We start from the raw sequence: 18,823 nt of genomic DNA on the forward strand, positions 1-18,823 counted from the left end.
CCCAGTCTTTGAAAGGGCAGCTAACTCTCAGGTCTACAGAACATCACTTCCTTGGATTGTATCTTCATTTGAGATCTTTAACGGCTCATGTTTTAACTGGTTCCTGCTAGGGTGTCCCTTCAAAGTAACCTCCTATCCCTGTTGAGGCTACAAAGGTTCTTCTGTATCCTGGCTGATGTTTTGAAATTGGGATTTCATAACTAGATGATTCACAGGTGTTGAATCTCAGTCATTCTGACTCCACCCACAAAGTAGGTAGGAACAGTAGGAAAGTGCCCTTCTCTCTTGTTGGATCCCAGAGAATTCTTTCTACCATGATCCTGCCCCACAGTGTGTGTATTTACAAGGGTTTACACTCTTGATTTAGGAGGGTATCTTGGTTATTATTTCGACGCTGTAATAAAAACCATGCTCATAGTATGTTGGAGAGGAAGGGTTTATTTCTCTTACATTTCTGCATCATTGTCCGTCAAGAGAGGAAGTCAAGACAGAAACTCAAACAGGGAAGAAACCTGGAGGCAGGAGCTGATGCAGAGGAATGTTTCTTTCTTTCTTTCTTTCTTTCTTTCTTTTTTTTTTTTTTCGAGACAGGGTTTCTCTGTAGCTTTGGTTCCTGTCCCGGAACTAGCTCTTGTAGACCAGGCTAGCCTCGAATTCACAGAGATCCGCCTGCCTCTGCCTCCCGAGTGCTGGGATTAAAAGCGTGCGCCACCACTGCCTGGCTCAGAGGGATGTTTCTTACTGTCTTGCCTCCATGACTTGCTCAGCCTACTTGCTTTTAGTACCCAAGACCACCTGCCCAGAGATGACACTCGCCCCACCGACTTGCCTATAGAGCAGTCTTATGGAGTGCTTTTCTCAGGTGAGCTGCTGTCTGCCGAAATGACTCTAGCCTGTGTCAGTTGACGTAAAAACTAGCCAGCATAGAGGGAGTGCCTCAGGGTGCCCCCATGGCTTGTCAGTTCTCAGGTTCATGTTGTTCAACACTCACTTTCCTTACCCATCCACTATCCTGCAAGATCAGTCTCGACTTTTCTTATCTGTGGGTCGGTCTCCTTTTGAGCTCTGCTGCCTGTTACATTGCTGTTGCCATTCTAGTTGGCATCTTCATTGGTAGGGTTGGGCAGGTGATTGCCTTTTGCTGATCTAGTCTGCCAACTTTGCTGCTCTAATTGAGCAATTCAATTCCTCTTTACCTGTAAGAAATTCAAAGCAGGGTACGCTTGATAGTTTCCAGCCTACAATTTTTAGAATTGCATTATTTTTGGTCAACCCTATGTCTTTTCTTTATTCATTCCCACAATCTTTCTGTTTTGCTTCTCAAAAAACGTATCACCACACAGCTTCCTAAACCTGTACCTGTAGCCGCTCTTTTCCCTGTGTGTCTGTTGTCATTTCCTCCACACCCCAAAACACTGTCCCATCAACCCTTCATTACTCTGCTGTTCAGTGGAGCTGTCTTTCCCACAAAGCCCGGCAGTGTTTTCTCTCTCTGTCTCAGTGGAATCCTCCTCAGTGCAGTTAGAGATGTCCATTATGATTAGGCCTGTTCAGCCTTGCCTGAGCCTCAGTGCCTGAAGGGTGTGCTGTGAAGTCAGAGTTGACGGACTATGGCCTCAGTCTACTTACTTTAATAATGTTCTCTCTTGCCGGGCGATGGTGGCGCATGCCTTTAATCCCAGCACTCGGGAGGCAGAGGCAGGTGGATCTCTGTAAGTTCGAGACCAGCCTGGTCTACAGAGCTAGTTCCAGGACAGGCTTCAAAGCCACAGAGAAACCCTGGCTCGAAAAAGCAAAAAAATAATAATAATAATGTTCTCTCTTTCTCTTCCTTCTTTGTCTCCTGTTCAGCAACATGAACTTTTTCTCATGTGTCAGGTTCTCTTAGCATGTGATGATCACAAGGTGTGAGGTGGGGGTTCTTCCTCATCGTCTTCTAAGTGGTTTCCCACCTTTCCTGACGTCTAAGACTGGCCTCAGTGTCCTTGCTATATGTTTCCAAGTTACTTTGCACGTTCTCCCTTCAGAGCCTAAGCAATCTTCTATAGTTGTGTGTGTGTTCCCCCTCTGGGCGGGTCTACACTTTTAGAAAAGACAGAAAGATCAAGGAACAGCATGGGTCACAGGGTTGCCTGTAGTAAGCTCCATTATGTAGCCACTGGAGACGACTTCCCCCTGGGTTCAGGCTGACTTTTAGGCAACAGGGTTGGGAAGGAGGCCAGCAGGTGAGCAGTCTGCCTGTACAACTAGATGACCTAATGTGCCCTACTTCTGCCGATGTCTGTAGCAGTCAGGAGGACAGCATATGGTGTTTTCAAATGTGGCCCAGCTTCTCACATTGACACATCGTCACTTTATTCTTTGTGGCCCAGACCTTACCAGGATGTCTCCTGGACCTGCCCACAGGCGGGGCTCTCGGTCATGGCTCTGCCCTAATTACTGTTTATTTCAGTTCTGTTCTCACAATGGCAGTCAGGAGCTATGCAAGCCAATAAGTAACTTTGAGAGTTTCTGTTCATTTGGATTAAAATGAACTTTACTGCTTCATTTCACTGTTATTAGTTAAAGAATTCAAAATACGTGGCCATAGTTCTGCTGGCTGCTGCCGTTTAGTTGATCTGATAGGGTCTGCCCAATTGGGGGTTCCTGGAAAAGAATCAGTTTTTTTAAAAACAAAATTTTTAAACATGATTCATTCTTTCTCCTGTTCACCTTTTCTTCGTGCATTCTAAAATATGCAAGGGGCTTTTCCCTTTCTGTATACAAGTTTTGCAAAGACAAAGGCTTTCTGTCATTCTTTTTTTCTCTAGAACTTTCTTTGTGAAATACATATTACTTTTAAAACTCACAAATAAATATCTTCTTTTTTGTAAAGTTTTTAATGCAATATATTCTGATCATGGGATTTCCCCAACATCTCGTCTCAGTTCCTCTCTTACCCACCTAAGAAAGGGTGGGAGACTCCCTTTATTTCTCTCCCTTTAGAAAGCAAACAAACAAAAACTCCAAACAAACCAGAATATAAAAAGGAAGAGAAAAGCACAAGACACATACTCTTCTTAAACCTTCATCTCAGCCCCTTGAATGGTGCCTTCTGCATAGCTTCTGCTCAATAAATGGTATGTGAAATCCTGTACTTCTCCAGAGTTGCCTTGACCTTACTGCGGCTCTGTCTTCTCTAGGACAGCGTTTTCCATAGGGTGTTTCATACAGCTTGCATTTAGCAACAGTGTTGTGTTGACAGAGGTTTCTGTCCCACCAGGTCCTCCAGTCTTTCAGTTCCATAGAAATACACAGAGGCCTACGTTAATTATAAACTGCTTGGCCTAGTAGCTCAGGCTTCTTATTAACTCTTATAACTTATATTAGCCCATAATTCTTGTCTGTGTTAGCCACATGGCTTAGTACCTTATTTGGTGAGGCAGTTACATGTTACTTGCTCTGTGTCTGGTTTCCTCTGTGTCAACTACGGACGGACTCTTTCCTGTTCCCAGGATTCTCCTATCCCTCTTGCCCCGCCTCTACTTCCTGCCTGGTCGCCCCACCTATACTTTCTGCCTGGCTACTGGCCAATCAGCATTTGTTTAAAATACAAGTGACAGGGTACAGACCATTGTCCCACACAGAATGCCAACGTGGGGTTGACTAAATTTATTTAAAAATCTGAGAGAGCTTGGGAAGTTATTCTAGACAGAAATGAATAGAGTTAAGCACAGCTTCTTGATAGTAGCATTTTCTCAGGTGGGCTCTGTATGCTAGAGGTAAGTGCTCTCATTGAAGAGAGGCTTCCTGACTCAGCTTTACTGCAAAACCTTGCAGCTCTTTTAAGAGGCCCTGCCACCAAACATTTAAATGGTGTTTAATTGCCAACAGTGTGCTTCTTGGTGGTGCAGGGACCTTGAAATGCCATAGAGTTGTGGCAATAAACATGGCTCCAGCCAGTACTTCTGCCATGAGGCTAGACTATCAGAAAAAAGCTAAGGTATGGGCTGGATCCAGCCATCAAAGCCACAGCTTTAATACTAGCCATATTGCTTAGCAAATTAAAGACTCATATGGTCAGAAAAAGAGATCTACAGTAAAGATAAACTCAGATGAAGAAAACCTCTAAGAGGTTTACAGTGTGTTTAAAAATATATGTAGGCTTGGGAGAGAAAAGAAAAAGCATAAAGTCCTTAAAAGTAAAAAGAAAAAAAAGAGAGTAGTTAGGTGTGGTGGCACACACCTTTAATCCCAACACTTGGGAGGCAGAGGCAGGCAGATCTCTGTGATTTCAAGGACAGCCTGGTCTATAGAATGAGTTCCAGGACAGCCAAAGATACACAGAGAAACCCTGTCTCAAAATGTCAAAAATTAAAAATAAAAGAAATAGAGTTTAAAATAAAGCCATGTAAAGATGAAAAATACACAGAGAGTCTGGATACTGTATGTTATTGAGTTGTCTTTGAATTGTATGACAGCTGAGGAAGGAACAACAGCTGCTAAAAGACATTTGTTTGTAAATGCTGCTGGATTAATCCAACATACGTATTTTGAAAATGCCTTGACTTCAAAAATTTAAGTCAAAAGGAAGCCGGGCGATGGTGGCGCACGCCTTTAATCCCAGCACTCGGGAGGCAGAGGCAGGCGGATCTCTGTGAGTTCGAGACCAGCCTGGTCTACAGAGCTAGTTCCAGGACAGGCTCCAAAGCCACAGAGAAACCCTGTCTCGGGATACTGTATGTTATTGAGTTGTCTTTGAATTGTATGACAGCTGAGGAAGGAACAACAGCTGCTAAAAGACATTTGTTTGTAAATGCTGCTGGATTAATCCAACATACGTATTTTGAAAATGCCTTGACTTCAAAAATTTAAGTCAAAAGGAAGCCGGGCGATGGTGGCGCACGCCTTTAATCCCAGCACTCGGGAGGCAGAGGCAGGCGGATCTCTGTGAGTTCGAGACCAGCCTGGTCTACAGAGCTAGTTCCAGGACAGGCTCCAAAGCCACAGAGAAACCCTGTCTCGGGGGGAAAAAAAAAAAAAAAAAAAAAAAAAAAACGACTGCTAGCTGAGATGATTTTTCACAGAATTTTCCAGTCAGGACTTGACTGTAATTCAAAATTTTCTTTAGGTCCCCATAAGATTATCAGTGCCCCATCCAGCAGGAAGTAGCCTGGAAAACTACACCTGTGTTCCCCCAAAAATAGATTTTTGTATGTTTGCCTTTGTTTAGAATGTTGGTTACAAGTTGTTATGGATAATGGTCAGGAGAAAAGCTAACCAAAGTATATTTGATCCAGAGTTCTTGTTTAAAAAAAGGGGGGGAGTGCTGTGCTGTACCCTGTCATTTGTATTTTAAACAAACACTTATTGGCCAGTAGCCAGTCAGGAAGTATAGGTGGGGCAAGAAGAACAGTAGAATCCTGGGAACAGGAAAGAGTTCGTCCACAGTCAATAAAGAAAAATCCAGACACAGAGCAAGCAAGATGTGACTGCCTTGCCGAAAAAGGTATCAAGCTACATGGCTAACACCGACAAGAATTATGGGATAATATAAGTTATAAGAGTTAATAAGAAGCCTGAGCTACTAGGCCAAGTAGTTTTAATTAATGTAGACCTCTGTGTATTTCTATGGGACTGAACTGCAGGACTGGGTGGGATAGAAACTTCTGTCAATAGTGTTGTTACTGTTCTTTAAGATTCAGGTCAGTTCTCCCCAATCCATAATTGCTCCATAATAGCTGGAGTGCTAACGTTTTTAAAGAATGCTTTATTTGTTTGTTCTTTGAGTTTTATCACATCATTGGTAAGTTATTATTTAACCCATTAATACTGTACTTTGAGATATATATACAAGTCTTTAGTTCAATTAGTGTGAATTACATACACATAATAAACAGATACCAATATATAGAACATTCCGATGTATGTTGAAAGAGTTCATTAGGAAGTGCATGCTGTACAAATCCACGTTTAAGATGCTTCAGTAAAGTGACTCCATCTCCCGTCCCCATTCCTCTATGCAGTGTTGCTGGAACATCCTTGGCTTTGATGTTGAAACTAACATCTTAATTTGAGTCAGTAGATAAATTTATATTCTTGGGTCATGTATATTGTCATATTTCTTGGTTTTTTTCAAGTTACAATTTTATACAGATATTTTTTAAAAGATACAATTTTTTTTTGTATGTCTCATTTTATTACTTTTAGGAAAGAATACTGTTTTTGTGAGGAGTTCATTTTATTCTGATCTGGTAGTAAAGTCAGATTGAAAGATTATTTTTATTCTCAGTGTGTGTGTGTTTATGTGTGTGCATGTGTGTGCACATGTGTAGATCAGAGATAGCTCACCAGGTAGGCTGTGTGGTAAGAGTGTATATGAAAAACAAGGTGGTGTCATCAAGCCCAACATAAATCTTTAAAGAAGGCTTCCTAGGAGAATGACATTTGAACTACGATTTGGAAGTCTATTAATATATGTATTTTCCAGTTGGGGAAACTTGTTAATATTAGGACATGTGACACTTAGAGAAGTAATACCTCAAACAAAGGTTTGGGAGGGACAGAGTAGGAGGCTCTCCCAGGTAAACAAGTGTTTGTAAGCAAACAGCATGACTTACAGCAATCTTGATGGTGTCTTCAGGATCACAAGATTCATGGGCTTGTTCTGAGATAGAAGCTTGCCTACACTGAGATTTAATCTGCTGCATAGACAGAAGAAACAATTATGTTCTTGATGTTTTTAAAGCTTTACCCAATTAAAATTTGCACAGTATAATCATAAAAATGACAGGTTGTGAGCTTTTTATGTCTCTAAAGTTAAGATTTTTCCAGTATTATCTTCTCGCAGCTTTCATGACTAAAAATAATTTTAGTGCAAAAATAATTTTCATCTCACAATTATCAGTTATATTTTGTAGGAGGCGAATAAGGTAGCATATTAGCCATTTTGCATTCTTGCATGTCAGGTTAGTTTTCATATTAACAGCCTAAAACATTTTTAACTGATCACCTTTCTAAGAAGTCAGGTGGTCTTTCTCATTGTGTTACAGTATATAAACCTGATTGTCTAAGAAGCATTACTGTGTGAACTGGTCACATGTAATGCTGAGGTCAGTCTTCAACCAGGGGTCCTCAGGTCTTTAAGCAAACTGCCTCAAAATTTAGGGTTCAGCTCAAGACCTTGTTTCAGTAGTAGTTTGCCAGGGAAATGAAGTGTGTGTGTGTGTGTGTGTGTGTGTGGTGTTTAGAAGATTTGGAGAATGAGTTTACTGAAGTACATTTAAGTATTCCTTATGTGTTTGAATAATATTTGTTTTGTGTTAGTGAAATATCTAAATCAGAATTTATCTATAAGGCGGGTTTTATTGGGGATGATTACGTGTGTGGTGGTACTTTCTTAAAACACAGATCCATGATTTAATCTTAATGTCATTTGTGTCACAAAAGTGGAAAATTACTAGATTACCCAGAACATTTATGGAAGGCAAAGGCTGGGTCTGTTTTTCTCCTGTGTGTTTCACAGTTGTGTGTGACATCTGTTACATTTCTATTGCTGAAGTACCAGACATCCAGCATGTGCTACTTTCTTAGGCATTTAACAAGCGTGTGGAGAATAAACCTTGAGGTGTATACCAAAGATCCCAAATGAAAGACAAAGTCTGTAAAGTCGTCTATTCCAGAGCATCTCAGTGCTCAGCCATGTGTGTGTGTTCAGAGCAGTTGTCACTGGGGGACCTGTGGGGCTGCCCGCCCTGATTCTTAGGGAAGGTGATTCGTTTCTGTGTTTACCATTTTCCCTTTTGTTGCTCACTTTGCCTTATGAGTTTGGATACATATTTTTCTTATATAGGACCCCTTTACCTAAGTCATATTAATGTAGACAATTTTGAAATATTGGAAGTAAGACTAAGGAAAATTGGTGTTTAGGGTTTACCACCCTTCATGGTTACATAAACACTTGCACACATGTTTTTAGTGATGTGCCTGAGATCCTAAACTTTCCTCCTCAGACAATCGTTCCTTTCCAGCTGGAAGTGTTGGCATCTCAGTGGGACCTACTGTTGATGGCCTGATGTTCTCTTAGTTTCTCTTTGGATGAATTGGCTCTGTTTATGTTTTCCAGTTTTATTTTAATGAAGTTTTATTAGATATTAAGAATTTTATCTGGTTGGAAGAATAAATTTAAATGATTTTAGTTTGTAATTAACATAATGCCAAGCATTTCTCTTGCATAAATCTGGACAGGATATTCATAGCATTTTACTCATTTTAAGTGATAAATGTCTATTTTTCAGCTTTCTCTCATGTCCATTTTTCTTTTCTTTCTTTCTTTCTCTCTTTCTTTTTTTCTTTCTTTTTTAAATGGGTACATCGTTAACATTTGTCCTGCCATTTTATTCTTTGTTCCTAGCTTAAGCATACGGGATACATTTTTGAAAGCACAAATACCACTTATGCCAAACATTTTTCCAAATAAGAGCTAGAGGAAGTTGAATTAATGCCGCCTTCAGATATGTTAGCCTCCATGTCAACCACAGAATTATTTTTGTCTCTTTTTAGCACTTCACTTTTGAATAAAATTACTTCCCCAGCAGAGCCTGTCATGAGGGAAATGCTGTGTTATAAGCAGTACTTGCTGCCCCTGTTGTCTGCTTTCCCTAAGCATTACAAACTGTAAAGTCCTATCCGTCCTTCTGGGGTTCTCTTCTGGTACTAACTGAAGCATGTCATGGCAGCAGGTATTTGTCTACAGTAGAAAGAAGCACACCATGTCCCCGTCTGCACAGCGGGGTGAACGCGTGGAGTTTGTGGCTAGAGAGTGCTGTGTGGTTTTGCTTTAGCAATTACTTCACATCTCACTGTGTGTGCCCAATTGTGTTGTTTCTAGACATGCTTCCATCATTTCTTCAGAAAGCCGAAGTTGTCTCTGAAGCTTCTAGAGAGACCTGTGTGGCGTTGAGTGACTGCCTCAACATCTTCACTAAACAAGAAGGGGTAGGTCATTCAGAATTGAATTTTTAAAAGCAGTTGCTTAGGTGTCACCATGCCTAATTATCTGATAAGCCATTGTGTTCAAGCTGTCCAAAAGTAGCACAAAATTAGTATTATCAAAGGAAACGAAAACTTCATTTTCCATCAATTCAGAACTTCCTCAATCTTGATCAGATAGGGTGATTGTAAAATCACCTATGTTTACATCTTTGGGTTTTAGTGATGTAGTTGCATTGTAGTTGTGTCACATCGATCTAGTCAAGGTGGTTGTGACATTTCGGTAAGAGGGATGGGAGAGTAGTCTAGAATAAACATCTGCATGTGGGAGTTGCATAGTGCCTTTTGTCTGGAAAGCAGGGTATTGTTAGATTGCGCTAAACTTAGCTCCATAATGATCTTTCCTCTGCTCATTTCCTGTTCAATAGAGTGCCATTGGAGTTCCAAATTTGGGTAAGAGCCTTGTGCATGTCCGTTCAGTATTCTCTTTCTAAGGACTAAATGTTGTAAGATGTCTTTTGGTCACCTGAACTGGTGTTTTTCTTGTTTGTAGGTTTTTTTAAATTTCCATTTTTATTTATATGTATGTTTGGCCTTTATTTTTTCTCAATTAAGATTCCAAGTTTCTTTTTGTTATAATTGATTTGCATCTTTTGGTTAGAAATTGAGTTTGATAAAATCAGAAGCATACAGCTGGTTTTATGGTTTTTTTTTGTTGTTTGTTTTTTCTTTTTGCAGAGACTGGACATTTTATTCTTCCATGGGTTATAGCAGAAGCCTTACAAATTCATATACATGTCTTAAAATTCTGCCTTTCTATATGTATCACAAATTTCATGTGTGATGCTCTTATGAAGAAGAAAACAATATGAATTTATTGAAAACAGTTCTTAAAAGAATTATGTCACAGTCACAGGAAAATGTTAACTACATTAAGCATTTTTTTAACCTCTTTTTTTCAGACAGGCTTCTGCAATGTAGCCCTGGTTGGCCTCAAATTCGTGACCCCCTGCCTTGACCTCCACACCACTGTGCACTGGTGATGTAAATGTGCTTTGTTGTAGAATAGACATGTTTCTCTTTCCACATTGTCAGGAGTTATTGAACAGTAGTGTTCCCAAGGCTGAAGAGAGACCCAGGTTAGGTTCCCGAAACCTAGGTTGCTTGGCTCACACTGCCTGTAACTCCAGCTCTAGGAGATCCAAGGCTCTCCTCCAGACTCTGGGCATTGCACTCAAGTGCACAGCTCCCCTCTACCCCCACCCCCATATACACATAATTTAAAAGAATTAAAAATACTTTCTAACTTCTAATAAAAGTGCATGTATGGGCTAGGTTGACTTTCTTCACTGTAATTCACCACATACCTCTGATTATGCTTGATAGACTGTTATTTGCAGTCATGGGTTCTTTTATTCCAGCCTTAAGACTAAAGGTCGCACATGTACTTCATATAAGGAGATTCAGGGCACTGAATGGCAAGGTAAGGAGTGAGGAGGCTATGGAGGGCCTAGGAAGGCAGGACCAGAGAGCTGGTCTAGAGACAGAGACCAAGACAGGTAGTTGGTAAGGCATCACAGAACCTGGTCACAAAGCTTATGGGATGGAAATGGGCAGAGCTGTTCAAGGCAGAGTTGATTCAAGGTGTAGGTTCAAATCCAGATTAATGGCAATTCAAGCATGTCAAGTAAGTGTGTATTAACCTGCCTCATAGGGACAGAGTTGCAAGTTCACTGCAGGTTAATCTTATGCTCCTGATGGTTTCATGTCAGGTGGGTGCCGCCATCTCAATGTGAGGTTTCCTTCCTTTTCTGTGTGGGGTGATTCAGCCTTCATTTGTCTGCTGTGTGTGTTGTGTCCCTGGACCTGGTTTTCTGGGTCAGCTTTGGCGTGCCCCGTTACCACATTTCCTTTGCTAAGTTTGTAGGTAATGTTTTACTCGGCGTGACTAAGCTAGCTGTTGGTCGGTGCCATGGTTTGTGCTGTAAGGATTGTAGTCATTTGCCTGCACAAACCAGATAAAGTCGTGGTGCATCAGCACTTTCTCCCGAAATGGGGCAAATGCTGTTGCATAAAATGGAGTCACCCAGGGCAAGGCACAGCCCACAAGATGATGTTTTTATAACCTAGAGCAAACATGCCTAGCTTGCTCTCCTCAACCTTCATGGCATTATGCCTTTTAATGATTAAATGCCATTTTTAAAAAAAAAAAATCGCTTCATAGCACTTTTGGTTTTGATGGTTTGCAGATTTCATACGCTAGTGTGTTTAAATGAGGGATGATATAGTGTTTTAAGTAACTGGGATTATAACTTTGGAATTAAATTTTAACTTTTGAACTGGGATTATAACTTTGGAATTAAATTATATTACTGGCTTCATACAGTATTTAGCATGCTGTAAAACCAAGTTTCTCATTTCTTATACTTCTAATGAATGTTCAAATACCTTGTTTTGCTACAAGGAAGTATGATTTTAAGGCTGAACAACAGTTAGGTTGGTGTATGTTTAATATATGGAAAAATACTTGTGTTTTAATTTTTAAACCATCTGCTTAATGAAATAGTATATAACCTATCTCTTACTGAAAAACATTCTAGATAGACAAAAGCATTAGCCTTTAGTGGCAAGACTATTAAATTCATTTAGCCTCTAAAATTTTCCAGGAAGATTTAGTGCAGAGTGTCCTGGTGCCTGGAGAGCACTGAACTCTGAATAAAAGCTGGAAGTTATAACGGGCATATTTTTGCATAACTGACACCATGGTACCTCCTCTCTGGGTTGTTGGAGGAGGCTTCTTGTTCATTCCAGCTGATTAGCCCTGAAATACTCACACAGAAACTGTACTAATTAAATCACTGCTTGGCCCATTAGCTCTAGCTTCTTATTGGCTAACTCTTATATTAATTTAACCCATTTCTATTAATCTGTATATTGCTACGTGGCTGTGGCTTACCTGGTAAAGTTTCCAGCAGCTGTCTCCAGCAGCTCCAGGCTTCTCTCTGACTCTGCCCTTCTTTCTCCCAGCATTCAGCCTAGCTTTCCCTGCCTACCTAAGTTCTGCCTTGCTATAGGGCCAAAGCAGTTTCTTTATTTATTAATGGTAATCACACCACACAGAGGGAATTCCCACATCACTGGGTCGTTAATATTTTATTTGTCTTGCTTTGAGAAAAAGCAATCTTATCTAAGGAAACTTTATTTGAATGCTGAGTGTGGTGTAGCACACACCTGTAATCTTAGCACTTGGGCCAAGGCAGGAGAATCACCATGAGTTCAAAGATAGCCCAGACCACGTACTGAGTTTGAGAACACTCTGGGCTACATAGTCAAACTGTTCACCAATCCCTCCACAAGAAAAGGAAGAAATTGATTTCCCTACTCTCCACAAGAAATGGAAGAAATTGATTTCCCTACTCTTGGGGTGATTCTGCGTGTTCCCATTCTCGTCGCTTGCATGTCAGTAGCAGTGTGCGACAGTGTCCCTGCACTTTCATGTCTGATGTAAAGGAGACACACGGAGTTGTCAGGAGCCTTGGCTGGTTTCACTTTCAGTCTTTAAACAAATATATGATGGGTTTCTGTAAAATAAAATGTCTAAATAATTCAGGATCAGATGCCTCCAGGTGCATAGGTACACAGGGACTATACCATACGGCATAGGCAGTTTCTCACTTTCTCACTTAGTAACTGGTATTTAATGTTTCAGACGTCTGTGTACTTTAAGGTAATGTTCAGAAATATTATGAAAGGCCCATCTTTCAGTAAAATGCATGAATTTCTTTTGGAGAAATGAAAAGTAAACGATGAGTTGTGCCCATGAAGGTTTCTTTCTTCCTTTATCATTGTCATTTTTATCATCCTATGACAGTTTCCAGTACACAGCCACAGCTGACCTTGAGCTCTGAATGCTCCCAGAGTGATGGGTTACAGGCAGGAACCACTGTGTCAAACTTGAAGTTTGTTTCTCAAATTCAGTGGAATCACAGCATAGGGATTGAGTAGCCTAAACGAGATCAGAGTGGCATTATTATGTTCTGTAATGTCTTTATAAATTGCATTTCTACTATCTGAAGTTTTATTAGTAGAGCAATCATAAGCTTTGAAGTCATAAGTCTACTGCTTAATCACTTGGTTTTTTTTTTTTAATACATCCTGCTGGTAGATGTGGTGACCAGCTGTAAACACATGTAATAGTTTTGGAGACTAAAGAAAGGCCTCATGGCCAAATCCCTGTTTTTTAGCTGCTTCAGAACACACAGGTGTTGTCTGAGTTTTCTGTCCTGCCCGGTTCCCACAATCATTAAGTCCCAAAGAAATCACACAGAGGGGCTGGAGAGATGGTTCAGAGGTTAAGAGTACTGCCTGCTCTTCCAAAGGTCCTGAGTTCAATTCCCAGAAACCACATGGTGGCTCAAAACCATCTGTAATGAGGTCTGGTGCCCTCTTCTGGCCCAAAAGCATACACACAGACAGAATATTGTATACATAATAAATAAATATTTTTTTTAAAAAGAAAGAAATCACACAGAGGTCTATATTAGTTATATACTGATTGACCCATTAGCTCAGGCTTCTTATTAACTCTTATAACTTGTATTAGCCCATTATTCTAGTCTATGTTAGCCACATAGATTAGTACCATTTTCAGCGGCGTAGTCTCATCTTGCTTCTTCGGTGTCAGGGAAAGAACTGTAGAGGGAGCTTCCCTCTTCCCAGAATTCTCCTGTTTTCATTGACCCGCCTCTACTTCCTGTCTGATTGTCTTGCCTATACTTCCTGCCTGGCTACTGGCCAATCAGCATTTATTTAAAACGTAATTGACAAAATATCGACAATTGACCTGTACCACACAGGGATGCTATGAGCGACTTAGCCCCTGGCAACACAGTTTTAAAGATGTTCCATTACTTTGATTGTTGTTTTTTACAGTGTTAGGTGGAATGCTAGGCAAACATTCTGCCACACTCTGAGCCCCCACACTGATTTTAGAATGTAAATATTAAAACAACATCATATTTTCAGGTATCGGATTTTCTCTTTGCATGTTAGTCATTACTCTGTGCCTTGATACAGAGATACTTTTAAGAAAGTATTCCCAGGATTGTGCTAGGAGAGCAGTCCTAATCTTGCCTTCAAATTCTTATGTGTTCCTTGGATTCTATAACAAGTAAGTACTTGCATCTAGCAGCAAATACGGACCCCCTTTGATTTACTTGGCCTAACACTGTTTATTCACCGGAAAGCAGAGTACCAGACTTGGTAAAATTACATCTATAATCAAGTAAGCTGGCCTGATGTGGGAACTAAGGAAGCTTCAGTGTTTGTGGACCTTTGAGCATGAGTCTTGTGCCTTCTGCTTATTTTGTGCATGTTTTTGCTTTGGGGACATGCTCACATATGACCTATATGACTGGAGATTTCATTATTACCTGTAGATAACTATTATTTCAGGCAGATTTTATTTTTTTAAAAAAATACTAACTAGTTGAGAAATGATATTATTACAAAATAAGCTGAAATTTTTGGTGTGTGTGAAGGTGCATGTGCCCGGTGATGGGGGTGTGTGAAGCTCAGAGGGGAACATTGACTGCTGTTCCTCTAACACTGCCCACCTTGTTTTTTGAACAAGGCCATCAACCGGCCTGGAATTTGCCAAGTAGGCTAGGCTGTCCAGCAAGCCCTAGGGATCCACCTGTCTCTTGTGCCCTCTAGGATTACAAGTGTGAGCCGTCATGCCCAGCTTTTCTATTCGGGTTCTGGGCTCAAACTCAAGTTCTCTTGGAGCATGCAAGGCAAGCATTTCACTGACTGAAGTTTTACCCTAACCATGTTTGTCGATCTTTAAGATGGAAAGCTACAAGAACACATGAAAATAGTAGTGCTGTGGTTTTTGTTTGTGTTTTTTCCTTTAACCTAGTCTGAAAATACCAAAAAACTAGAAATTTGTTTCATAAGTTATTATCTTTATGGTTTTTCTCACCAGAGTGTGGTCCTGGGAGTGGTACAATGATACGTGGAAGCCATCATTGGCATCCCACTTGCTCTGGAATTATGCTCCCGTGTGCTTAGTCAAACCAGTTTTTCCAAGTCAGGAGCCTGCCTGTCTCACTGAGGTTGCTAGAAGCTCGCATATAAACATTGTATACTTTCATGTTAGGCCTCTTGCTCCTGAGGAGAGGTGACCCAGATGTATGACTGGGTGATGATGGTGTAATGGAAAGATCCAGATACCAGACTGGACCATCTAAAAGGTGTCCAGTCTGTGCTGCCCTCTGGATAGAACTTTGAAATCATGTGATTGTATGAGGTTGCCACCCTCCAATGCATGACCTCTGATGTTCATCCAACTTCCCGCGCTTCCGTCAGGGCTTTAGTCATTTTGTGTCCCTCTGATCTTGTTTACTGATGTTGATGACAGCTTCTCCAGCTGCCCCATCCATTAGGAAGTCAGTGGACATTCCATGAGTCCATACCATAGCGTCACCCCAGTGTGTCTGCATGTGCTTTCTTCCTTTGTTTTGCTGGAAGCATCTTTCTCATGTTTATAGCCTTTATTGTCTCTATACATCCTTTCCAGTTTCATTCCTGAAAACATGCCACTTTCCTGTTCTTCATTCCACTGCTTCACAGAAGTGATTCTTAGCAGTGTCTCCTTGAGAAATGAGAGGATGTGCTTGTTGTTGCTGTTTGAGTTCAGTCTGGTCTCAAACTCACTAAGTAGCCAGGGATAACCATGAACCCCTTACCCTCTGCCTCGTCCTCCCTAGTGCTGGGATCACAGATTGTGTGCCACTGAGCCTGGTGAGGGGACACTTCAATTATCTTGCTTTCTGAAGGACTTGACATTTGGCTACTTACTGCTTTTTTTAATACTCTGTGGCCTCCAAGGCACCTCTCCTTTTTGGCTTCTTTGTCCTGTATGGCTTATTCACCTTCTAAAGCATTACTTCACTTGCTTGTGCCTTCAATATTAGTAGTTATGTGGGTGGTCTTTCTATAGCACCCTTCCTGGATGATCGGTAGTACCCACTCTTTTCTCTAGAAATACACAACTATTTAGGTAGCTACCTTAGACATTCCCTATGCTCCGAATCAGTGTGCCAGCTGCCTTTTGGAATACTTTGTATGTTTCTGTAAGAGGTGTTTTGAGATCCGTACATCTAAAACTGAATTCTCTGTCCAACTCATAGAATTACCACTGAATTCAAGACCATGGGAACTGTCTCTAGTTGACCCTTCTTCATTCCCAGTTTTGACTAAATTCTATCAGTCTCACATCCCCATTTCTCTTTTCCCTTTCTCCATACATTCTCCATGGCTGCTTTGGTAAGGTTCCCAAGATAGCTGTAAGGATAACTACCACTTCTTAATTCCAGTCTCCACCCTTCAAAGCCAGGTTAGGTGCCCCTGCTCCAGGCCTCCTGTTACCACATTACTTCACTATCCACATCACACGAGGTCTCTTGAAGGACACAGCTGTCTTCATTAGACTGTAGCACAGGGCTTGGCATGCTGTGGGTTAATATCTGAGAGAACCAACAATGACTGTCAAAAAAAAAGAACATGGCTTCTGGGGCATCAATCAGTACCTAAACCCTGCTGCTTCAGCTTCAGCAAATTATTACCTGTTTGGGAATTCCACTTCCAGATCTGAAAACTGAGAAACAGGAAGACAGGCTCACGTGATCAGTGCAGTCCCCTTCCCCCATTTCAGGGGCCTTGTAGACTGCCTTCTGTAACAAAGTAGCTTTTGTTGTTTCCCTGCTGGGTTGAGGACCTCTGCTGTAAACTGAAGTCTTTTTCCAGATCTTTAAGCCGGAAGGGGACCATTCTTGTAGCCAGGGCCTCCCCTTCATTGCCAAGTGTGGCTTTTCTAAGTACAAGAGTGCTTAGTTATCAGTCTAGAATTTTCAAAGACACTGTGACACTTTCCAGACATGGATTCCAAGTTTTCTGAGTGAGCTGTGTGTGCCCTGCAAATAGACTCGCCACTGATCTAAAGGAACACGAGGTACTCTGTGACTTGTTAAATAAATACCAACTCTGTTTACCACTGCCCCGCTCAGTAAAGTACTCTCTGAAGTGGAGGACAGGTGTGTATATTTTAGAAGTGTGTTTCGTTTTCTTTCTCCACTGGAGCCTCATAGTTACCCAGAAGTCTCATTAGAGTGTCAGAAGTGTGTTTCTATCTATCTGGGGGATTGCCTGCCCCAGCAGTCCTTGTCTGTCCATCTCTAAGAGGTTTCAGTCAGCAGGGCACAGTGTTTGGCTCTTTGCTGTGCTCCATTTCATACCCACTGGGGTGTATACAGTAAAGTACGAAGACAAGCGCTGCTTTAGGGATAGTGAGTCCTTCTGCAGAAGCCAAGACTGCAAGAAGAGCATTCCTTCTGCCTTCCTGTGTTTGCTCAGCAGCAGCATGCTGGCCGTTTAAAAGTTGTCAAGGAGAGGGCTTGATCACAAGGCCACTCTAGGACCTTGCAGGATCTTATGTGCGCAGCGCTGCTGGCGCTGCACGCCAGGAGCGGTTCCCTTACTTCTCCTTGGAGAATCTCGGCGACTTGGAGGCTACAGGCAGGCTCTCCCAGGCGGCAGTCCCTACCTGAGCTTCCCTGAGCCGCCACACCAGTGAAAGGGAGGAGGAACTGAGACCACAGAAGGGAACCGCCCGTTGCACACGGCAGGCTGCAGGCCACGCCGCCCGCCCGTTTGCTTGCCAGCCGGCTCCCTCCTTCGTTCGTTCACTCCACTCTACGGGCGGGTGAGCCCTGGAGGGCGGGTCTGAGGCCGAGCCCAGCGGCCAGGGCACGGGGCAGAGCTGACCTCTGTGGCCAAGTAGCAGAGTCCTGGGCCACTGGCCGCGCCTCGGCCCGACCTCCACCACTGCTGGGAAGGCGGGCGCTGCTGTCCGACCAGGGGCGGGCCGCAGAGGTGACTTAGGGAGACCTTGCGGTTCTGCCCTGGATTGCGCCTCACCGATCAGATCGTCTGGAGGGGAGGAGAGGAAGCCGAAAACATCTGTGCTGAAGAGGAGCTGGGGTGCAGCGCACCAGCCTGGGTCTTCAAGACCCAGCCCAGGTGGGTGGGTTTACTTGCTTGCTCAGCCTTTCCCTGGCAGCTCTGGTGGGTGGGGGCTGGGGTAGTCAGATACTGGGCGAGGAAGAGGGGAGCCGCCAGATGTGATCCAGGGATGTTAGTTGATCCAAGAATAGTTGGACTGGTTTGTGTGGAGCCCAGTGGACCTGTGATTGCATGGGGAGGGGTGATAAAGCTAGGAGACCCAGTGTCCCCCTTTTTGCCAGGGGCGTGGGGGCTGGGGCATTCTTCCCTCTGTGTGTGCCTTGGGTTCCTAGAAGAGCCCCCAGGGAACAGCCCTTGGTTGTTGTTTCATTTAAATATTAGTATTGGGTCAAGCTAGCTGGAGTGGGAGGAGTAAGGCAGTGAAAGACAATTGTCCTAAATAACCTTCCAAGTTAGTGATTTTTTTTTCTTTCTTGTCTCTTCTCTGGTTGACATTGACCTAAACTTAACCAGCGCAGTTTCAGAGCTCGCTGAAATTCTGGGAGCTGGCAGGGAAGTGGATTTGAGGATTGAGTGTGTATGTGTGTGGGGGCTTTCATTTTCAAATGTTTTGGTCATACTGCCTTTGTAGATTAAACCGGCCAGCACCTCATTCCTTGCATTCAGAGGAGCTGGATTTTCCTGTGTTTGGAGGGAGATTGTCAGGAGAAAAATGGTAGGGTAGAGCAAGTACGGCTCTTTAGAGTTATTGAAGCTATTAAAAGTTTCTTCATTTTAATTAGGTTCAAGGAAGGCATTTGGCTTTGAAGGCGAGCATTGCTTGGCAGAA

At 42.3% G+C, this 18,823-nt stretch overlaps 1 protein-coding gene across 4 annotated transcripts in view; it reads left to right on the forward strand.

The window, feature by feature from the left end:
• LOC121445216 (oxysterol-binding protein-related protein 1-like) overlaps window positions 1-18,823 on the forward strand; it is a 189,042-nt gene that overhangs the window by 73,677 nt on the left and 96,542 nt on the right. For 2 of the 4 annotated variants that reach the window (XM_041647235.1, XM_041647236.1), the window contains exon 1: window positions 17,385-18,051. Coding sequence is in view for 1 of the 4 variants with exons in the window: in XM_041647234.1 (XP_041503168.1) it covers window positions 8,870-8,976 (107 nt within the window). In the remaining 3 variants the exon portion in view is untranslated. Of the gene's footprint in view, window positions 1-8,869; window positions 8,977-17,384; window positions 18,052-18,823 lie in introns of those variants that run through there. The other 2 variants (XM_041647234.1, XM_041647238.1) reach the window with 2 other exon arrangements.

Source organism: Microtus oregoni, unplaced genomic scaffold, assembly GCF_018167655.1.
Source record: "Microtus oregoni isolate MIOR12 unplaced genomic scaffold, Mior012 000166F_ref0000362, whole genome shotgun sequence".
Classification (NCBI taxonomy): domain Eukaryota; kingdom Metazoa; phylum Chordata; class Mammalia; order Rodentia; family Cricetidae; genus Microtus; species Microtus oregoni.